The 22,293-nt window shown below is 39.9% G+C and overlaps 1 protein-coding gene across 1 annotated transcript in view; it reads left to right on the top strand.

Moving 5' to 3' along the window:
* The window catches only part of LOC111338572 (uncharacterized), a 64,811-nt gene that overhangs the window by 26,711 nt on the left and 15,807 nt on the right, over window positions 1–22,293 (top strand). Inside the window, exons 25-52 of the mRNA XM_088762625.1 lie at window positions 419–612; window positions 1,293–1,571; window positions 2,208–2,519; window positions 3,585–3,741; window positions 4,190–4,392; window positions 5,306–5,638; window positions 6,247–6,549; window positions 7,044–7,218; window positions 7,700–7,884; window positions 8,413–8,700; window positions 9,212–9,505; window positions 10,077–10,230; window positions 10,808–10,998; window positions 11,324–11,659; window positions 12,549–12,836; window positions 13,340–13,538; window positions 14,346–14,572; window positions 15,031–15,330; window positions 16,100–16,402; window positions 16,765–16,924; window positions 17,319–17,509; window positions 17,679–17,987; window positions 18,354–18,665; window positions 19,235–19,412; window positions 19,613–19,821; window positions 20,441–20,698; window positions 21,458–21,499; window positions 21,868–22,016. Of these exons, the coding sequence (XP_088618751.1) occupies window positions 419–612; window positions 1,293–1,571; window positions 2,208–2,519; window positions 3,585–3,741; window positions 4,190–4,392; window positions 5,306–5,638; window positions 6,247–6,549; window positions 7,044–7,218; window positions 7,700–7,884; window positions 8,413–8,700; window positions 9,212–9,505; window positions 10,077–10,230; window positions 10,808–10,998; window positions 11,324–11,659; window positions 12,549–12,836; window positions 13,340–13,538; window positions 14,346–14,572; window positions 15,031–15,330; window positions 16,100–16,402; window positions 16,765–16,924; window positions 17,319–17,509; window positions 17,679–17,987; window positions 18,354–18,665; window positions 19,235–19,412; window positions 19,613–19,821; window positions 20,441–20,698; window positions 21,458–21,499; window positions 21,868–22,016 (6,529 nt within the window). The remainder of the gene's footprint in view (window positions 1–418; window positions 613–1,292; window positions 1,572–2,207; window positions 2,520–3,584; window positions 3,742–4,189; window positions 4,393–5,305; window positions 5,639–6,246; window positions 6,550–7,043; window positions 7,219–7,699; window positions 7,885–8,412; window positions 8,701–9,211; window positions 9,506–10,076; window positions 10,231–10,807; window positions 10,999–11,323; window positions 11,660–12,548; window positions 12,837–13,339; window positions 13,539–14,345; window positions 14,573–15,030; window positions 15,331–16,099; window positions 16,403–16,764; window positions 16,925–17,318; window positions 17,510–17,678; window positions 17,988–18,353; window positions 18,666–19,234; window positions 19,413–19,612; window positions 19,822–20,440; window positions 20,699–21,457; window positions 21,500–21,867; window positions 22,017–22,293) is intronic.

The following is a 22,293-nucleotide window of genomic DNA, read 5'->3' as shown; positions in this document are numbered from 1 at the left end:
TCTTGGTCAAAATACTTTACTCTCACATTTCCTTTCTCCACCCAGAAGATAAAATGGGTACCAGCGAGTTGTCAGGGAAGCCTGATGAAATTCTGTGGGAAATAACTTACGATGGACTAATATTTTATCCAGGAGGGTGAAGTGATACCCTTCGCTTCATGCGAAGGAAACTGGGACATATTCTGGTTGAGTGGGCTACATGGCTCGAGTGACGACCCTTTTCTTTATCTTTTTTATCTTTTCCATTGTTTCGTCGGTACTGATATATTCCGCCTTTTTCCCTTAACGGTCATTCAGGTGTCCTTCCGTTGTTCCTCCATCCTTTCCCCTAATAACTACCGATTGTTTATTACTTTGCCCGAACATTCACTTATAAAACTTATGAATTGATCATTTGAAACCTTTTCCTCCTTACTAGGTTAAATGACTGGGTTAGCATTTCAACGGGAGACAGCGGCACTCCTTCCTTAGTATGCAGACACTTTGATCACTTCCATGTTGTCGTATCCAGCGACCAGGCAGACGTTAATTTCTTCGCTCAAGGAAGAGAAGATCACAGACGTGGTGATGGTTTTCATTCATGGTATCATGGACTCTTTGACGAGATCGAAGGTATCTGCCCTACTCATTGCTGCGCATTTCCTCGGCCATAATCTTTTCCGTATAACTTAGCCACGCAAAACAATAAGCGGCATAGGTAATGAATGAAGATGGTTTAAAATAAGACAGGTTGCATGTCTACCACAGGGTACCCTCTCCTCCTCATTCCCTAGCGTATAAGACTTTGTCAGGTTTTTTTTGGCAATTCCTTAGAACCCTCAGCACCGTTATGTCCATACGTTGACATTAGCTGAGCGCTCGGTTATGATCGCACTTGAAATCATTATTTCCATATATATGGTAACGTACTCATTTATTTAATCATTTATTTACTACATTTCATCCCTACAGACTTGTTTCGTGGTTGCCCCCTCACCAGGGGATTTTAATGGATTAAAATCCCCTGATGAGTGGGCAACCACGAAACAGGTCTGTAGGGATGAAATGTAGTTGACTGATTTTTTTCTGCCTCTCACACCTTATACTCGCTCTACTATATTTATCGAGCAATGTTTTACGGATACCATGTTTAACCCCTCTAATCATTTATTTATCTATTTCTAGTGAAACAAAAATAAAAAATACCCACTTACAAATAATGACAAATAGATTACAAAAAACAAACAAACCAGCGTAAAGAAAATCGAAATTGTATGAACTATTCTTACATCAAATATTCTCTATCGTCTCAGAAACCTATTTGAACTCATGGAGCTTCTCGTCGAGTCTAGATTCATTATCAGCTGATCTATCTTGGGGAAACTTTCCCCTGGATGAGCACGTTCATGGCCTCTATGTTAGATTCACTCAAGACAACGTTTCCATCATGGTGCCAGTCAGCGAACACGAAACATCCTACCGCCTGGAAAACTTACTCATGCCCAACCGAGACTATATCCTCAATGTCGTCGCTTTCGCAGAACATAACATGTATTTTAGCCACAGTGACTCGGTGACAACACCAGAGGGAGGTAAGGAAATAGAACTTTTGTTTATACTGTCGAAATGTTTTGAAACATATGTACCATTAAGAGGATCGTATTGGGAACACTCTTTGCACACATGTAAATTCCTGAATTTAAATTGTTTGCGGGAAAGTGATCTCCAACATCGGGTTGGAAAATAGTCCGCCTTGTAATTTCTTTTTTTTCAGTTTTAAATGCATGAGCAAATTTCGTTTGGATTATTTCGGTTCATTCAACTGCCAATATTCACTCGAGCAAAGATTGAATACAGATCTGCTCTATAGTCGTCTTGTCTATTTGAGCCGAGATATACCGTTGATTTGGTAGAAGGTAGCAGTATACAGTGAAATTTACATTATTTTAGTCCTTTGTGATCATACTCACTACTGATTCTTTTTTAAGTAATTTTTTTACGCATATGTTAAACAGGCCTTGCCTTCCTTGGTGTAGCGTACTTAAATACACTTTTGCTGTTGTTAATGTTATTTATTCTGCATTGTTTCATGGTATTCACAAAGTGTAAGTGTTATAGTAATCAACGATGTTAGATGAATTCATCTCACCGAAATGTGAATTGGAAGTTCAGTCTACAACTCTATGATATAGTCATTAAAGTGACCTTTTTTTTGACCCACCTTTCAGCTCCATCGAAAGCCCCGCCAAATGTGCGCGTTGAACTCCTGGATCCTAACGGGGTCAAAGTTACATGGGATCCTCTTGCTGCAAAATACGCAAATGGAAGGCTTGTTGGATACAAGGTCCATATCAGGGATTGGAAGGACCATTATCAATGGGGGCATGACGATGGGGACATGGGAGAAGTTGTGACGGTCAATTCCACGGATACCCATCTTGTTCTCGAGGGACTGGACGGAGGAAGAAAATATCAGATCTCGGTTGCAGCATTCACCGTTGAAGATGGACCGATATCAGACTGGGAAACAGTACTTATTGGTAAACAAGAGATTAATTGTCCATTGCATTACATCAACGAAAAAGACTCAATTAATCCATATACGCATTTCAGTTGATTTGTGTATTTTGATGGTAAATGCGTATTTTAGGCTGAAAAGCATATATCCTTCAGATGAGTTGTTTCAACAATCAAAATTCATCCAAGACTAATTCGTTTTTCCTCTCATGCAAAAAAATCATTCCCATAATTAAAATTCATCAGGTAACAAGAGTCCTTGTACAATTCAACCATCCTTTTATTATTTTAGATATATCAACAAAGTTGAAATGGTAAATTGGCCACCGCAACGATTACAAAAGCTGACGTTTCGAGCGTTAGCCCTTCGTCGGAGCGAATAGAGGAATTATGGGTTTTGTGTGCTTTTAAAGGCAGAAAATGGAGCTACGTTATTGGTGGGAGCATTGCAACGAGAAAAACACGAATAAATTGCCTTTAAAAGCACACAAAACCCACAATTCCTCTATTCGCTCCGACGAAGGGCTAACGCTCGAAACGTCAGCTTTTGTAATCGTTACGGTGGCCAATTTACCATTTCAACTTTGTTGATATATCCAAATTATTTCGTTACTCCCACCGACGCAGCCCCAAACAGTTTCTTTCGAAACTATCAGCCTTTATTCATTTTATTATTTTACTTTTTTTGCGAATCAACGCTTGCTCTTATCGGAAGTCAATGATAATATTCTCCAACGCGATCGGCCGTCAGCAGCCACCGATCTGAACACTAAAATGACAACATAAGCGTGATCCTTGCAAAAATAAAAGAATACGAAGACAGTTTACACAGCATGCTTGCGTAATTGAAAAAAGCTTGTTGGATTAACAATAATTTCATCTTGAAGTAAGGTAAATTGCCATGCTTTTATCTTTGATAATTTCGTACCTCGACTTTTTGCCTTCCAATTCTGTTCGTAAGTTTACTTTTGCTTAACAAATCGAACCCCAACGCAGCTGTCAAAATTTGCCGTCAATTTGTGGGATAATAGACACAAATGGGATATCCCTCGATAATGTCAACATAATCAATTGTGTGTCCCTGTCAGGTTGTGGCGGAACTTTCCATGGTTACTTTGGAACATTCAATCTTACGCAGTGGAGCTGGGATGGAAGACTAGATTGTTCATGGAGGATAAACAACCCTGGCCTTAGCGACCCTGTGATGATCATATCTGCGCAATACGTGGAACTAAAATCTTGCGAGTAAGGGATAGGTCTTTATTTTGGTTGTGTCACAAGGAAATTTACTGATCCCCCATAAGACCAGAATATTCTTATATTCATCACCTTATTAGAAGTTAATTGGCAGTGATGTTTCTATATTCCTCCTTTTTATAATCTGTTGGAGAGGACTTCTCCCTCCCTCCATTTCCCCTGAAAACCATTTGAAATACCCAAAATCCCCCCCCCCCCCACCCTCTACAAGATAAGTAATGACTGGACCCTAAATCGCATGACATCTACTTCGCTCAAGTTTGTAAAGCTGATTGTGCAGACTTGCTTTGTGGATTGTAATAAATATCATTTTAGATCATTCTGGTCAATCGATCAGAATTCCTCTCGGAAATCAGAGAGCCCACTAAAATGTGTCTCTCACGTTTCTTTCTTACTTGCAAATCATTAAATTTCTGTGTCCTTGTACAATAAACAGATCTTCATCTAAGATTTTTGGAAGTGATGGGAGTGAGCTATGGAGTCATGATGGTTGTGATTATAGAGCGGTAAAAGGTGAAATAGTGGAGGTTCCTTTCGACGGGTCTAACTCTCTGACCCTTAAGCTTCATACAGAACACGAAGGAAGCGTGGTGATCTCGGAATTTGTTATTCTGGAACAAGGGAAAGCTCTGTATTCAGGTATTGACGCGTATCGTTTCCTGTGCTCATGCTCACAACCTCACTTACCATATGTGTTTCCGGTAGTAGTATAAGGGGCCTTACTGGGTAAAACCGAGAGGTCTGGGTCCGAGTGTCTCGGCCGAGTGAGATCTAATTAGTTATTCATATCCTATACTACTTCCGGTATTATTCCTCTATGACTTCCGAGGTCGGTAGCCGTACAACTTTTTCAGAAAATTCCTTTTTCGGAGAATCAATGACTGATTCCTCTGAAAACGGAACTGACGTAATGACATGAATTTCATAAATCTCACAGGGTGTAAAATCATGGTTGGTCTTTGTGTGAGTGCCTCGCCTGAATGGGGAAATCTTTTCAAAACAAGATGAATACCAAAGTAAACTAGATCCTTTAGATAAAAAGAGTTGCTATGATGTGATCGGGCCGAGTGGGCTGATGTAACTATATTTAAGAGTTTTGGCGCGAGGAAAGTTATCTTTTCGTTAAAAATCCGCGAATACGTGAACTTTGCCAAATGTTTCTCTTGTTTCTACAGTGCAATGCATCAAGTTAGTCGATTATAAAATAATCAAAATACCTCTTTAACTAATACTAATCTAACTTCCCTTATCACACCGTATGAGTAGGTAAAAAGGAAACAATCTCTTATTTATTCAAAATAGATGACAAAAATTGTATCGCTGTCTGATCCGGCGATTCTCCGTTTCTAACCATCAATTTAAAGTATTACAAATTCCTTAACTATAAGATCAGTGACTCAATATTTCTTGTATCCCGCAGAAATTAATAGACATTAAAATACACGAATTTGGCTGTAAGCAGTATTTAGAAAGGGTTATGGTTTGGACATCATAGCGGAGTATCTTACGACAAAAATCTCATCTGAGACTGATCATTTGAATATTTTTTCAGCTACCCCTTTCCGGCCTCCATGGAACGTAACAGCAAGCAACACTAAGAAGGGGAGTGTCATGTTTGACATGTCTCGTTTCCCTAACGACAAAGAAGCCTCCTTCTTTATAATATCTCTGAATAGCACGGAAGAGAATCCCAGTTGCGGGGAACATCACGGTGATGACGAAAAGCAACCTCCAGTTTATCTGCACATGGTAAATTCGTCGAATTCGGTGGAAGAAGTGTTTGGTATTCCAGAATCAAGCCGCTTTGAGGTTGTTGTTTACCTCGTTAGCACAAAAGATGAAGTTTATAAAAGCGAACAATTTCTTCTGGAGACGGTGGAAGGTGGTCAGTACTGTGACTTTTCTAATTTTTTCTTGTTATTTTACCATTCTGTGCTTTCTTTTGCTTTGTTTTAAGAGCCACGATGGCATAACTGTTGGGTGTAGAGACCCGGCCAGGTCATCGTATTGTTATCTTATGAAATACACGCTCCTCTTACAATGCCATCCTCCGCCCTCGGGTATATACTATCGGGGAAGCACGCAAGAAATGAGGGGGTTTCAGTTAGGGCTTCACATCTAGGATGTCAGGCAATACTCCTGCTCGCTTCTTTCAATTGATACTGCGATGAGGTTTAGCTAGACGGTCGCAACTTGGGACTCCTTTTCAGAAATATCTCGCCGAAGCAAAATCGAAACCATCTTATCAGAGCTTACTCCGGTAGTTTAATTTACACACGGACAAAAAGGAAACATATCGCCTAAATAATAATAAAATGCAGGGCCGCTTTAGTGTGATCAAACTTTCGAACGAGCACTAAGTTTTTTACCTGCTTAGATACAACGGGGGCACACGCCTAATGATTGTGATTGTAAGAACTGAAAAGCATCGCCAAGAAAAGAAAATGAGGGACCACATCCGAGCAATTATGAAAAAATTTTATTTCGTTTTAGTTCCAAGTGAGGGACCTGGTCATGTGGAGTACAGAGTCTTGTCAGCAAGCAGTGTCTTTATCGAGTGGTCTGAGATATCTTCAGAACATCACAAGGGAAAACTTCTTGGCTACAGTATTACCTATTTTTCCGAATGTACTGTAGAGGACTCTGATTCTCATCATTTTGAACAGTTTACAGTGGATTTATCTTTTAGAAGCCATACTATCACTAGTCTTCAGCCTGGATCCAAATATCGAGTGTATATCGCTGGATTTACAGCACGGGGAGTTGGAGCACCCAGGGATATGGATTTTACTACCCGTAAGTTCCCATAGGTTTCAAGTTTCAAAGTATTGCTTCCACAATGGTACTTGCAAAGGTTCTAGAAAAAAAACCTAAGATGTTCTGCCTGTCGAAGATCTGCTGCATTGAACTTTTTTTATGTGATGTTTTGTTTTTTCTTTTGCTCTGTTTGTTTATTTCTGTTTTTTTTGTGTCTTCGTCACTGTTAAACCGTAGCTTCCTGTCAATTGTTTAGTCAAACAGTAGTTACCCTTTGCCATTAAGACATAATAAATATATGTGTGTGGTGTAATTAAAGAAGCATTTCATATAGTCGAATGAATAAAAAAGTCTTCATATCATAGAATTACATTTACTTGGCTGATGAGATTAGCAGGCTGAGCGAGACTACTTACTGAAAGGTTCTTTATTTCTATGCTTGAAAGCATTTCTTGAGTGATTTTATGGCTATCACTTTTAATTTCAATTACCATTCAATCATGAGTCTAAAACGACCTTTCTTCGCTTCCTAGCTTGTGGAGAGCCAAGAGAATTGACAGAAGTTAATGGAACCATTTACAGTCCTAACTACCCCTGTCGCTTCAGAGGACCTCAGTACTGTCGATGGACCATCAAGCCAAGCGGCCCCACAAAAATTATATTGATAACGATCGAAAACTTCCGTTTGGATCGTCACGAGTACTGCAGGTTAATGTTATCGCGGTCTGCTGGTTGTTGATGTATCAAACATGTTTTTCTTAGACCCAAGTTCCGCAGCTTTGTCTCCGTTATTGCAATTTAAAGCTTTCCTTTACTTCGATCTGTGATTGGTCCAGAAAACTCCCATCTCTCTCTTAGCCAATCAGATACAAATTAAAACCAATAACAACTTGGTCGCCTGTGTTTTCCCTTGCTTCAAGCAGTTTGGTTATTTTTACTTTGAGCTCCAATTGGCTCTTCAGGGGTCTTTCCTTTCTTCTGATTGGTCGTTGTGATTGCTTTGGTTTTGGTATTACGACAGTCAATCGAAAAATGCTTTATCTGAGTAATCACTTGAATGATTGTAAGAGGAAGGTAAAATAGATCTATGCTGTAAGTGAGTGTACAGAGATTAGCGTTATTACCAGCGTTCTTCTATTAGTTTTTTTTTACATTTATTAACTCTATTTTCGTTATCATTATCACACAGCAAGAACACGTGGCTCAGTGTTACAGCAGGGCGCTACAATAATGATACTTTACTTTGTGGTCACATCGATCGCTTTGACCTCGTTATATCAAATGACGAAGCTGAGATTGGGTTTTATACCCGAGAGCATAACGAAGGTGATGCCTTTCGCGCATGGTACCAAGCTCTGGAAAATGATATTCCAGGTATTGAGTTATGCTTTATCTTGGAAACGAAATTCGTTTCATATGCTCTGTCTATTTTAAATACCTATCAGCCGGACAATAACACCAACATCAACAATAAGAACAGTAACAACTAGAGCCTAGTTGTACAAAGGGTAGATGACGCTATCCATCAGAAGGATCGCTATTCAGCGGATAGGTGATAACAAAATGCATTGCGCTATCTACCGGAAGGAGATTTATCCAGGATAGCGTTATCCAACCTTCGAACAACCGGGCCAGAAAAACGCAACGCCCTTAACAAACCAAACGGTAAGTATTGTCAGTTTCAGAGTATACCTGGTGAAGAGGGATTACTTATGCGGCCCCTGTTATCAAACAAGGACACGTGTAGAGGAAAAGTTAAATGAATAAACACATAAATACACATGCAAACAAACAACGAAATGCAACAGCAACTATCAGGCTGAGGGATAAATAGTGTGTGTTTGAGAATAGGACGCGCAGTAATACAATGTTAATTTATTTTATCCTTTTTTTTTATTAAAGAAACACACGAGCCTTCTTGGTCACTCAGAGTAGATGACACTGAACCGACAACGGTTCAAATATCGTTTGATGATTTTGTACATCGCGATAAACACGTGGATACTTTTTTCGTGAAAGTCACTGAGGCACACAAACACGTGTCAATGTTGGTCCCTTTTCCAACCCATGAAAGATCTCGACGTGTCGAGTACCTCAGCCCCAACCGTAAATATTTTATACAGATCATGGCATTTACGGATGATGGGATGTACACGAGTGAAAACATCAGCGCGAGGACCGACGAAGGAGGTAATGCTTTAAACCAAGATGGACTTGCAAATGGGTTGGCCTGTTATCACTCTTGACGCATCATAGGCCGGTTTTACCAGGCGAATCTGGGGAAGAAGGAGTTAAGTTTAATGAAGAGACTAGCACAGCGGAGCGACTCGGCACAAGAGAAAGCTTCTCCCCAACTTTTGCACCCTTTTCAGACAAGAGCTAAACATAGGATGGGGATTACACACACTGCGACATTCTGAAACATACTCATGCTCATTTATTTTTCAAAACGTTTCATAAACCAACTACACGCAAAACTTCTAAACCTTTTTTTTCCACTTTCATAAAAGGTGGAGTCTTCTGGGAGGGAGGAAGACTCGAAATTAAACCTTTTTTGCTTAGAAGCTGTGGTAAACGAGGCCTGGCCTGCATTCGCTCAAATTTACTTTATGAAAAAGTCGCATCTGTAAAACTACCTTTTGTTAGTGAAATATTAACTATCATTTATTACCATGGAAAAAAAATTTCCTATTCCTTTTAGCTCCAACCATGTCACCTTTGAACGTACGCGCGGAAAGCCTCTCCGAACACAGTGTCAGGGTACGATTCAATCCCATTCCTCTAAGTCACCATAACGGTCCTCTCCAGGGATACAACGTGTATTATAGAAACAGAGATCACCATCATGACCATGAAGGAACGAAGAAATCTATCAGCGCGTCAGAGAGACAAGTGGTTATAGATGGATTACAATCTATGCAAGAGTACGAAATTTCAATGTCCGCATTTAATGATATGGAAGGACCTCGATCTGACGAGATAGAAGTTGTTCCTGGTAAGGATTGCTGTCGGGTAGTTAAATTTGCCTATAACCACTATTCTCACCTGTTACCTCACTATTTTTAAGAATTTTAGACCTTGGATAGGTAAACGTGTTCCTTTAACGATCTCTATCCAACTAAGTATGCAAGCCACGAGGATACCCAGGGTTTAGAGCTTCAAAAAAAAAAAAAAAAAGGATTGATGAATTTTCGCCATGCACGTATGTGTGGCTAAGTAAAACAATCAAGTCGATCCAAATAGAGCAATCAAGTCGATCTTTCAGACAAAGGGGTAGAAAGAAATATTTATGACATCTTGGTCAGCTCAGTTCATAGCTTCCCTCAAAGTACGTACAGTTAGTATAGGTTCAAAACCCTTAGTGTGCGTGGAAAACATCACATTTAAAAACTGCACATCGACCGTGTGTAAAGAGGAATGTGCGAGATGCATCCATCGTATGTCTTGGTGAAACTGTTCTCTGCTTTTGAATTTGACACTGTGGAACCCCTAAAGGATAAATAACTGCTCTGGATAATTCTGTTTTTAGTGAATCCAGTTTTCATTATTTTGGCATGATCATACAGGTTGTGGTGGAGTCATCAATAAAACAGCTGCAGTTATAAGCCTCTATAAGACGAACTGGGACACGTATCATTGCAAATGGAGAATATACGACAATGGTGTGAGAAATGCAGTCTTACTCCTTTCAGTGCAATACCTGCGTTTCCATTCTTGCGGGTAATGTAACTTCTTAACTCTGAATTCTTTTCGGTTTAAACACCTGTATAGAATTAAAGAAAAAGGATCAGGGAAAGATCCTTGTAACTTCTCAACTTTACGAGTATGGTTGTGTCGGGGTGAAAAGGAGAACGTGAGTATAGATTCCAAGGTCAGCGGTAAATTTCATTCTTCACCATTCCCAACCAAGCCAGCTTAGCTGGTGATGTTGTGTTTGCCTACAAATAGAAAGTGAAAGAGTCATATTGAGTTTGGAATTATTCGTTTTCGCGAGTTCATGAAGTACATTAGGTCCCCCCACAACCGCCTAACTACGTAAGGTTTCCGTAGGGTTTCCCCAAGGTTTCCCTAGCATTTAACTTGTCAGCCTTACCTTTGCTACTATTACTATACGCATTCCGTGGATTTCTAACGTTTTGCAGTGCCCAGCCAACAGAGGAAAAGTATTAATCGTATCTCAAACAATCTGGTCTTAGATTAGATAATAATCATCGTAATAACGTATTTGCATTTTCAAAGCAAGTTATGAAAGGATTTTGAAGCATATTTTTCATTTTTATGTTGTTTTGATCCTCAGTTATGAATACGCCAAAGTGTACTCGGAAGATGGCATCGCTCTTCATCATAAGGATTGCTCAACCGTTCGTGGAGAAGTACATGAAGTACCTTTTGGTAGTTCGGACGTTGTACACTCAGAGGTGTTTATACAAAATATGGAGAGCAAGATTGTCACTGACCTTGTCATTTTGAAAGGAGGTTTACACTCAGGTAGTCAATATTTTCTTTCCGTAGGTGGTTCTTGAATATGTAATTTGAATGGAAGAAAATATTTCATCTTATAAACTAGGTGTGGATAATCAATCTTCTGTTTCGTTTTGGCGCAGATGCAGGACATCAACTTTTTTCAGAGAAAAAATAACCATTACTTCTGATATAGCCGGTGTTAGTATGCTTCCTAACTAGATACCCATAAGAAATCTTGAACAACTATAGAAGCCCATAGGAAATTTTAGAGAACAGAAAGGAGAGTGTTGGAATGTAAAGGGTGAATAGCATGCTAAGTCTGCTTTGCAACTTCCATATTGTTCCATAGCTCAACCAACTCAGGTGCCTTGGAATATCAAAGGAAATGAAGGAAGCGATTTCATTTCACTGGACTGGAGTGGCTTCCCTGGTAACCTCGGTGTAAACTTCTTTGTCATATCCCTAAACCAAACAGAGCTCTCCCCATACAAGAAGGACGACTATCACCACGATGACAAGGAAAATAAGCTAGTTCGCTTTCATAAAATCGTCAACTCATCCGAAACTTTCATTAATATAACGGACCTTCCTATAGCTGCGAAGTTTATAGCCACAGTTTACATCGTAAATAACAACAATGAGATTTACAAGAGCGAGAAACTCATGATCTCGACGGAGGAGGGAGGTAAGGAAAGTCAGCACCTACTTTTTGAAAACATTGTTTACTTCAAGTTGGTTTTTTTGTATTGATAAATGAGATTACTAACACCAGGTCGAGTGAACTGCTTTCCTGCTAATATTAGTGGCACCCTCTAGGAAACACTTCAATGCTGGGACTAATTTTAAGTTAAAAGTCAAAATATCCTGAATATTCACCAACGACGAGAATATGGGAATTATGGAGGAAAAAATTGATAAAAAAGGAGTAATTTGTTCCTGAATCTTTATGTGTTAGTTACTCCGTTTTTGTATAGCAAGAAACTCCCTAGCTACCAATGTTATACGCTTTCATTTTCACCGTCAGTGAGCATGGACACATCATTTGTTTCTTAAAACTGTATTGTGGAGCACTAAAGTCATCATTTCGTAACTAAAACTACACCATTGTGCCTCTTGATCGATTTGTCCGGGCCATTTGAGTTTTTTAATCAGGCTTTTATCTCTGCCCATTAACATCCCTTTTTGTTTCTCTTTCTTGAATTTGTCACGAGAACTTTCTAGTAACAAACGATAGACAGTTGAGTTCTATGAATAAAGGCTGATAGTTGCTAAAGAAACTGTTTGGGGCTGCGTCGGTGGGGGTAACGAAATAATTTGGATATAACAACAAAGTTGAAATGGTAAATTGGCCACCGTAACGATTACAAAAGCTGACGTTTCGAGCGGTAGCCCTTCGTCGGAGCGAATAGAGGAATTGTGGGTTGTGTGTGCTTTTAAAGGCAGAAAATGGAGCTACGTTATTGGTGGGAACATGGCAACGAGAAAACCACGACTAAATTAGTTGAGTTTTATGTCATGTGTACTAAAGAGTGAGCTTGTCATTTAATATTTGAAATCTCATACTTTTTTGAAAGTGCCACTAAGGTTTCCTCATCCTCATGACTGGTCTACCAACTTGGATAGTAACACTGTGTCGTTCCAACTCAATTCAATCGAGAGGAGATACCGAGGTGGTGAAATCCTGGGCTATCGTATCATTTATGGGCCCTGCTGTGATCCAAATAACTTACAAACCATGGAAGTGGACGCTGGTACTAGAAGAGTCACCTTGGAAAATCTTACTGACAGTCTCACTTATGCTGTTCATATTGGTGGATATACAAGCAAGGGAATGGGTGCTATAGGATCATTCGGGGCAACTTGTAAGTTTTGATCTAAGAAAACGATTTAACATTGATAGTAAAGGAGACATTATCAATCAGTCGAGCCAGGGTAATTTAATGGGAGTCTTTCGTTTGATTTCTACCCACTTTCATAAATGGCTGCCGGATTAATATTCTTTTGTTGAAGTTTAAATTAGCCCTTCTGGCCTCGTTCTCCAGTAAAAAATTCAAAAGAATACATTATCTCAAGCGAGGCCAGAGGGGCTAATTTAAATTTAAACAAAAGAGTATTAATCCGCAGCCATTTATGAAAGTGGTCTAAACATATGTGAGAAAATTGCCTAAACCAAATTCAAAGCTATTTTTTACCCTCGTACAACTTTTTTCTCTTCCCTTCCCTCCTTTCCACTTCCTTCTCTCCCCAATTACAGTTTATCTTCTCTCACATGTCTTCGTCAAGCCTAACTTGTTTATCAAGTCATCGTAAAGTATTTTTAATCAGAGATTTTTACCTGTATCACTGATGTATTTTTTCCTCTTAGTTTGTGGTGGCGATATGGAGGCGGATACCGACCAGATTACGAGTCCCAACTATCCTGGTACCCCATACATTGGTCACGATCAGTGGGACGAAAACCCGAAATGCTACTGGAACATTGCACCCAAGTCTAGCGTGTCGGGAATATTCCTCACAGTCAGAAATTTTCTCCTTGGTCGCAGAGATGAAGGAAACCGATGCCAGTACGTTCATTTAATTACCTATCAAGGCCAAATTTTTGGGGTTTTAAGGAGGTTTCAGCCCCATTGCAAGCCAGGCCCGTAGCCAGAAAGACTTTCAAACCGAGGCATTAATTTATAAGATGCGCTAGAATCGAATTTTATAATTGAATTTGTGGTTCTGGCAATAGCCAACACTGCGTTGTAAACCAAATATTGGACATGTAATTATTTGTGACTTCTTGCTGCTGAATCTACCAAAATACATAGGCGAAAAAATTAGGAAATTTCAACTGAGGCGAGTACCATGGTTCGCCTCATACTGGCCACGAGCCCGCAAGCTCGTCCTCTAATGATTTGTTCCCATAACGACGAGTTAGTCTCATCAAATGTAGCCAACAGGTTGGGAGCAAGGAGCATTTGGAGTTTTTTTTCCTGCAGAGGAAACTGATCACAATTTGTAATGCAGGTAGTAGCACCTAATTAGTATCTGGGGGTCTGGGTTCGAATCCCGCTTGATTTTCAGTACGTAGGTCACATAATTCATTTCATTACAACTTTATTTTTTCTTGCTACTTATTCGTCTCGTACACATCACAGTATCAGACTACTATCTCGCTGCCTTCGGTGCAGTATTAGTGCCTGGCTTTTAAGTTCCAATTGTACTTCGAGTGTGGAACTCGTCCATGATGCCAAAAATTGTATCCAGCCCGTTTTCTTACGCTTTGAACTGCAATGGGGCGTAACGAAGCTTCCCATTGCCCTCCCCCCTCCCCCCCACCTTCCCCTAGCTCTCAAAATCACAATTATGGTTCTCCTCTTTGTCTGTAGTGGTCAGCTGAGGATGTACTTTCCCGGCATATCAGAAAACGATGAGAACCTAGCCACTGACCTTTGTGGATACATACCAGAAAACCTGACTATACTGGTAATAGATAAAGTTCTCAATCTTAGAGCATCGGGATTTGGATATCAGCGATACGAGGAAGAATATCGTGACAAAACCAAATTTCTGATCGACTATGAAGCTGTAAAAGGCGACATCACCACTGTGACAGGTACCATGCATTTTGCATCCGCTCAAAATATTGTTATGCTGTTCACCAAAATCTCAATTGTGTCCGATAACAAAAGTAACACTTTTATTACGTTCGCGCTGTGTATAGCATTCCATAGTAGCAAAAGGGCTCCGTTTCTCTTCTCGGAACCTCAACAGGGAGTTTAATTTAAAGCATGTTAGCCCACGGCACATGTCTTTCAAGTGTCGAGTTTTCAATCAATTGGCAGTGCAGGTGATCACGAAGAATCAATCAGAACTGGTGGTAAAGGTAACCAAACTTTAATCAGAAAGCGCGAGAAACGCGACTGACCCTGTCGCGATTGTTATAGTTTCGCTTCTGTTTGATTGCAAAGGAGGTACGAGTTTCTTCAAGACTAATCAGAAAGATAAATGAAGTAGAACCCATGTAAACTCATTACAGATTCACTTGACATCTGTCACTTTTGTAACAATCAGGGGAAGCGATTGACTCATGGACAGGACTTCAGATGGTCGTCGGCAACACTTATGTCACAGTATCCTGGCCTGAGCCACCAAGCAGCTTCATCAGTTCTTCTTCCGTGGATTATTACCAGGTCCTCGTGGGAGGATGGTCTGATAGGATTTACGTACCGCAGAACGTAGCAGCGGAGGAAAAGACGCTAAAATATGAGTGGTTGTTTCCTTTGAGAAATTACACCCTGAAAGTTATAACTGTGCTAAAAGATGGAAGACGTGGATGCACGGACTGGATCAAGTTTAGGACTACGGAAGGAGGTAAAGCAAATCTGCGTTTCTCAAGAATTATCATTTGTTTCGAAAATCTTTCATTAGGTGTCGATATTATACAGAGCGTGCTAGATTCTATGTCCAGCCGTTGATAACATAGGGGCTTCTATATTTTCAAATGCGCGAAGAAAATGTTGTTATTTATTGTAGAACAGACGAAATTTCAAAACTGTTTCTGGCCACATCATAAATTCGATTTAACCCTTTAACCTCCTTCAATGTCCAAACAGAATTTCCCCTTAAAACGGCAATACGAAATCAAGCCAGCAAGAGATGAGACTAAAGGGCCATATCATCCTAGGAGTTGTATGGCAGCCAGTGAGGATAATTACTAACGAGATCTTGAATAACTGCTAATGAATAATATATCTTTAAATGTTATAATTAACAATTATTCCGTGAGCGCGCGTTGGATATGAGATGATAGACAGTCAACGAGGCGCGTAGCGCCGAGTTGGTTATAATCATCTCATATCCAACAAGTGCAAGTGGACTAATTGTTTTTTTTAAAAACGTTAAATTAAATTATTAAATTTTATTAAATATTTTGCTCCCTTTTAATTTTAAGCTGACGCTTACGGTTACCATATTTGTAGGTTATGGTATATTGGCTCATATACCATAATGGCTATAAGCCAATAAAAAGTCTTGAATTGCATTATCCAATGATCCAGTTTTTAATAATAGGAAATACTTCGACTCAACTCATAAAGCTGATAGTATGCTCACCGCTCCTTTGTTCCTAATTATTTCTTAGTGCCTGCAAGAAACCCATTCATTGAAACGATTGAGGTCATTGATTACAGCACAATAGGGGTCAGGTGGCATAAGATAGACACAAGCTATGCCAATGGCATCATACGTGGATATCGGGTGCACATCATACAGGCTAACGACCACGATTGCTCGCAAGGCTTTTATGATAGCGTTACCGTTGGTCCCGAGGAAATTGAAGTGACACTCACAGGACTACCCGCGGGGACCGACTTCCGTGTGTGGGTCACTGCGTTTACATCGATTGGGGAAGGTCACCAGAAACATGAACGATGGGTGAAAACAAGTGAGATGTCACCCCTTGTGATTGAAATGTGATTTAATATTCAATTGTATACTTCAGTAGACGTATTGTGCATTTACTGTGATTATTTCGGTATCATGGCCAATAATGTTTAAGTAGGACCCATACCAAAGCAACGCCAACGGTCTGTTCTATTCTGCTGTAATTTTGACTAACCAAGAAGGCCTAACGTAGACTTATGTAAAGCTACGTCTTTTATTTTCCGTCATCGTGAATGACTGAGGCATGCCCCAGGGATTTAGGAAAAAGGTGATGCAATAAAGTGGAAGGAGACTGAAAATCTAGCAAACTTTTTATTTTTCAATAATTTTTCCAACACACGGTTGATTTCTGTACTTTTTCAGAATGCGGGGCTCCGCTGCACGATAAGAAAGGTCTCATCCGCAGCCGCGAATTTCCATCAAGGATTAAAAGTGGTGATTGCCTATGGGACATTTACCCTAAAAACAAAAGCGTTCTGATACATTTTGAGCATTTCAGCCTTCCAGAAAGTGATGAATGCAGGTATGATGGAATTTTTATCGTGATCTCAGTTCAACTGACTTTCTCCTTGACTTAGTTTATTAGAACCAGAGATGAACAGGTAGAGACAGTAAGTCAATCTGGTACAGGCCACAAGGTAATCAAGATGATCGTGGAATATCTGAACTTCAGTGTCGGAGATTTCTTTGTGGTCATTCCATACGGTGTCTAATCTTTCTCTGCAGAAAATATTGAGGGGCTCACATTCCAATCAGGAGTAACGCATTCACATGTTCAAATCCTGTTGAAGTGCTAAAATTATCCAGGCAGATTTATCGCAATTGGAGTTTGCGCAAATCAGTTTTTGGATCACTCTTGCCGTTTCAATTTTAACGACAGTAATATTCACCTTTAGATGGATCCTATTTTCTTCCAGAGATTTCTACGCGACTGTAGGGGATAGTAGTGGTGTTGAACCTGAGCAGATTTGCGGTGATAGGGAGCCATTTGACGTTCTTGTACAGGCAAAGAAAGTGCTCCTTCTCTCCCACGCTGAACATGAAGCCCAGGGGGACAGAACAGGATTTGAACTGCACTACATGACTCTCAATCATTCTGTCTCAGAAGGTAAACCAATAAGAACAAAACGATCTTTTCATTTTTATTTAACATACTTTTCATGTACATGTGTCTCTACAATACACGTATTTATAGCCTATTTAGATACCATAAGAAGCCTTTACTACTTTCAAAAATATTAAAATTGCTGTTTCAAAAACTTCTTTTCAACTTGTAGCTGAATTAAAATCAGGCTGGACTATAACAGCTTCCAATGTCGCTTCGTCGACCGCAGAAATCGCATGGTCACACTATTCACCAGGTGCAGGAGAGACACTTGTCCTATACGCAATCGTCTGCACTCCAACTTCGCATGCGGCTGGACCATCCATAACAACCGTGAAGAAGGAAATTGATGAATCAAACGCAGAGCGCTTGCGACCATACACGAATTATACTGCCAAAGTTATCGCCTTGGTCAAAAATGAACTTGGCGAGATGAGTCTTAAAGGAAGTGAGGAAGTATCCATCACAACTAGGGAAGGCGGTAAGATAAATGTAGTTTGTTCAAAGAATTTTGGAGTACATGGAACCTTAGAGAGGAACGGTGGGAATGGGGTGAGGAGGATGTAAATCATTCATTTTCAAAAAGAGGGAAGTGAGCCTCACACACACCTCGCTACCCACCTATCGTCGGTTAGTGCCTTAATTCTGTTGAAGCTACTGTGTAGTGTCTTTGTAGTGCTACACTGCGTCAATCTCTCCTGTTTCTAGCCATGCTGATGATCCTCCTTTTCATAGAAGTCGCGATGAAGGCCTGCCCAGGTTCATCGAATCGATCTTTGTTTTACCTAAGTGATATACAAAAATTAACGCGGTTTGTCTCATTAAAATATTTTACTCTTAATTTAAGTTCCAAGTAAGCCTCCAGAAGATGTCGCCGCAAGCGCCGACGATGGCATCATAACTGTCACATGGAAGCATATTCCGAGTGATTACATCCACGGAATGTTAGTTGGCTACCGGATCTACTATCGTTTGTATGAAGGCTGGGTAGATGACAAAGAGCTCGACCTCAACCAGTTTTCCTTCATCGAGGTTATTGATACTGCCCTGGAAGCGAGCATCGTGAATTTGACCAATTTCGAGACCTATGAAGTGATGGTTGCTGGCTTCACTGCCGTAGGAGAGGGACCATTTAGCGAACGTACCCATAGCAGACCAGGTAATTGCCATATAAATTAACAGTGTTAAGTTATCTTGCTTTCTACAAAATTTCATGTTTTATAGACATTGTGGCTTATGAAGTTTGTTGAGTACGGCAAGAGAGGACTCATTATGAAACAATTTCAATAATACAATTCAAGGAGGTGGAGGAATAATTTGCCTTTTCAAAAAAACCGATAAAATATGATTAATCAACATTTGCACTGTGATGAGCAAAATCACCTTGTATCTAAATTTACCACTATTATGGGAAAAAATTATGAGAAATTATAGGAAATTTGGCAATGGACTTTCCACTGGATGGCTCTTACCTTGTCTACTGTTTCCACTTCGAATTGAAATTTGGAATGTTGGTTTTTGCGGAGGGAGGAAAACCAGAGGACCCGGAGAAAAACCCTCGGAGCAAGGACGAGAACCAACAGCAAACTCAATCCACATGTGACGCCAGGTCTGGGAATCGAACCTGGGCCACAGCGTTGGGAGGCGAGCGCTGTCATTACTGCGCCATCCCTACTCCCAAAAGGGAACCCTATGCACATTTTGATGTGATTGTTTCGACTTCTATAGGCTGCCAAACCAGTATACGCAGTGATATGCGGGTCATATCATCTCCTGGATATCCAGACAACTATCCGAACGACGTGGAATGTTACTGGATTTTTGAGAAGGAAATGCCTGTATTCGATGTGGTCGTTGTCATCGAAGATTTCCACACAGAGGAACCGGATGGAGGAGCAAATTGCACGTATGTTACTGAGGATTTCCGAATGAATCATTTAGATTCTTATTGATTGCGTTAATAAGGAGCGAAGAAAGGTCAAGGGGACTCCCCCTACTCTCCAATGCAACCTTCCATCAAAGCTCGCCTCATCTTCCCGTGCTAAATTTTCATTAAAAAAACAGAAAGTCATGTAGAATTGTATTAAACTCCTTGTTTCCCTTTAGGAATTGGATAACAGATTACATTGGATTATTTAACCTTGCGCCATTACACGTAGCTGCTGGTCCATTTTGCGGACTTCAAAGCCCTTTTGCCTTGACTGCAAAGAGTTACCAACATCGCCGTGCTCTGCTTTATTTCCGCACAAACAATGGATTTGCTTTCAAAGGTTTCACCTCTACCTACTTTGCTATTACGGATTCGTCAAAGATCAGTAAGTCACAAATATTACATAGATTAGATGACCCTAGCAAGCCTTTTCATCCAGGGTTGCATGGTTACGCGAGATGATCATTGTTCCTGTAGAACGTGGGCCCTAACAGAGGGGTTGAAAGTGGCCCGGGTTGGTCGCCCAACGCTTATTGTACTAACGACTACTTGATTTCCTGGCCCCGGCAAGCATGCTCCCTCATTCGCGTCGCTAAGATCCCAGGTTAGATCTGGAGTACCCTTGATATGAAGTTTTGAATCGATTAGCTGGCAAACCCGCCTGCCAGAGTGCCTTAAGAAATGATTGTGTTACCCCTTAGATGTTATTAAAATATTATTAGTTGCATTTTTCTAGCGGCTAAGTCCATAAGAATCAAAATTATACTATAGCATTTCTTACCTCACAGTAAATCAATCAGTCTCTTTTATTTGGTATCATTACTTGCAGAGTTATGCTCAGTCTAAAGTGAAAGAGAGAGCAATCACTTACTATTTCTAGCCTTGAACTCAGATTTTGGGCGAGTGAGGGAAAAGATGAAAAAATACATAACATACAAAGTGTCAAGAATTACATCAGTGTGAAGGTAAAATGGCTTTGTGAAGGCTATTTTCTTTCTTTACAGCTGTTTCTCTTGGCGCCATCAAAAATGTTGAGGTTCAGATGACTTGGAAATCCTCCTCCGACGGGGACAAAATTAAAGAATACTACATTCTTTATAAACCTGTCAAGGAAAAAGAAATCTGGAGATTTAAAAAGACTGTAACTCTGTCGGCTACACTGGTACCGCTTGAAACATTAACAGAGTACGACGTAAGAGTAGTTGGGTACACCAATGGCAGAGAAGTCTACGCGAGTAAGGTTACTCGCTTTACCACAAAAGGCAAGTTTATTGTTAAAGAAGTGAGTACTTTGTTATGTAGTACGGTGGCTCATAAGTGCCATGCAAAAATTGTGATTTTTTTATCGTTTTAGCGACTTTTCTAGCGACTTTTTTAGCGACTTTTTTAGCGACTTTTTTAGCGACTTTTTTAGCGACTTTTTTAGCGACTTTTTTAGCGACTTTTTTAGCGACTTTTTTAGCGACTTTTTTAGCGGGCTCAAGTTGCACATTGTGACTGACCCACGTGGTAAGTTGAAATTCATACACGTCGTTGGAGGAGAAGAGCCGATCATGAAGATTTTCTTTATATTCAGCGTTATTTTTATACAAAGTTCTTCCCTGGAAGCTGTCATTCCCGAGTACTTGCCTGTAAATCTCGCTAAAAAAGTCGCTAAAAAAGTCGCTAAAAAAGTCGCTAAAAAAGTCGCTAAAAAAGTCGCTAAAAAAGTCGCTAAAACGATAAAAAAATCACAATTTTTGCATGGCACTTATGAGCCACCGTAGTTATGTAATAAGGAAAGTGTTTTTTTTATGTGGTAAAGGTGACCCTAACACTGAAATTTAGGGAAGGTTTTTAGTGTCATGGAGCCTCATCCAAAATTTGACATGTGAAACTGATTGATGCCAGTAAAGAGATATCTTTACGTACTGTAAGTCATACTTTGAGTTCATAAACTAATAGGTCTTTTTGTATATTTTGGAATGAATTGTAGGTGACAAATTTGAATTCTCAAATTTCTTGTTCTTACCTCTCTACAGAATCAGATGACGGTGGTGAACCAACTAAGGCCCCAGAACCAGGTGATTTTCCTCAAAATTTTGATATTTCATTCTTCTTCTCCTTTCTCTTTCGCCATCTCTCCTCCTTCTTCTCAACATACATTTTTTCACGATTTCTATTCAGATTTCTTCCTCTCTACAGAAATTCACTAGATATTGCAGAGCTTCTGCAATCACTCAAACAAAGGATGTTGTAGACATTCTTTGACCACCCAGCCCCTGGATGTTGCCAACGTTCTGCATGCAACCATCAATTTGCTGGATGCTGCAGAAATTCTTCCATATCCAGTAAATTGAAGTGCGCTTGCTTTAGCACTGAATTTTGTGTAATTGATAATTTAATCCATTGTAGATTTGTAAAAAAAAAAATTTTATTATTTTTATCTCAGCCCCAATCCTACGGATGTATCCTTACGGGATTGACGCCGGAGACTCAGTCATTACATTTCCGTCGAGAACTGAGTGCTTTAGAATTGGCAGAGAAAAATTTGAAATTGGTGGTTTTCCGTTCTTTGACAGAAGGCACAGGAAACTTCACGTAAGTCACTAAACCCAGAGCTCACAAGCGTTTATTACATTTATTCGTTTTAAATCAATTCTCAGACAAGTGAAAGTATTCCTATTTGAATGGTAACTCTATTATTTAATTCGGAACTCAAATAGAACGCTCTGTTCGTGGAATACATTTCGAAAAATGTGGGAAAACCTCCACACGTTTTCCTTTTTACCGGCCATACAGCAAAGGTTTATCAAGAAAGTTGTTCCTTCGTAACGGTATTATTCTGTGATAATGTCTAGCCAATAGACCTTTACGA

Source organism: Stylophora pistillata, chromosome 6, assembly GCF_964205215.1.
Source record: "Stylophora pistillata chromosome 6, jaStyPist1.2, whole genome shotgun sequence".
Taxonomy (NCBI): domain Eukaryota; kingdom Metazoa; phylum Cnidaria; class Anthozoa; order Scleractinia; family Pocilloporidae; genus Stylophora; species Stylophora pistillata.
The sequence above is the reverse complement of the archived record's forward strand: the minus strand, read 5'-3'. Positions and strand labels throughout refer to the sequence as shown.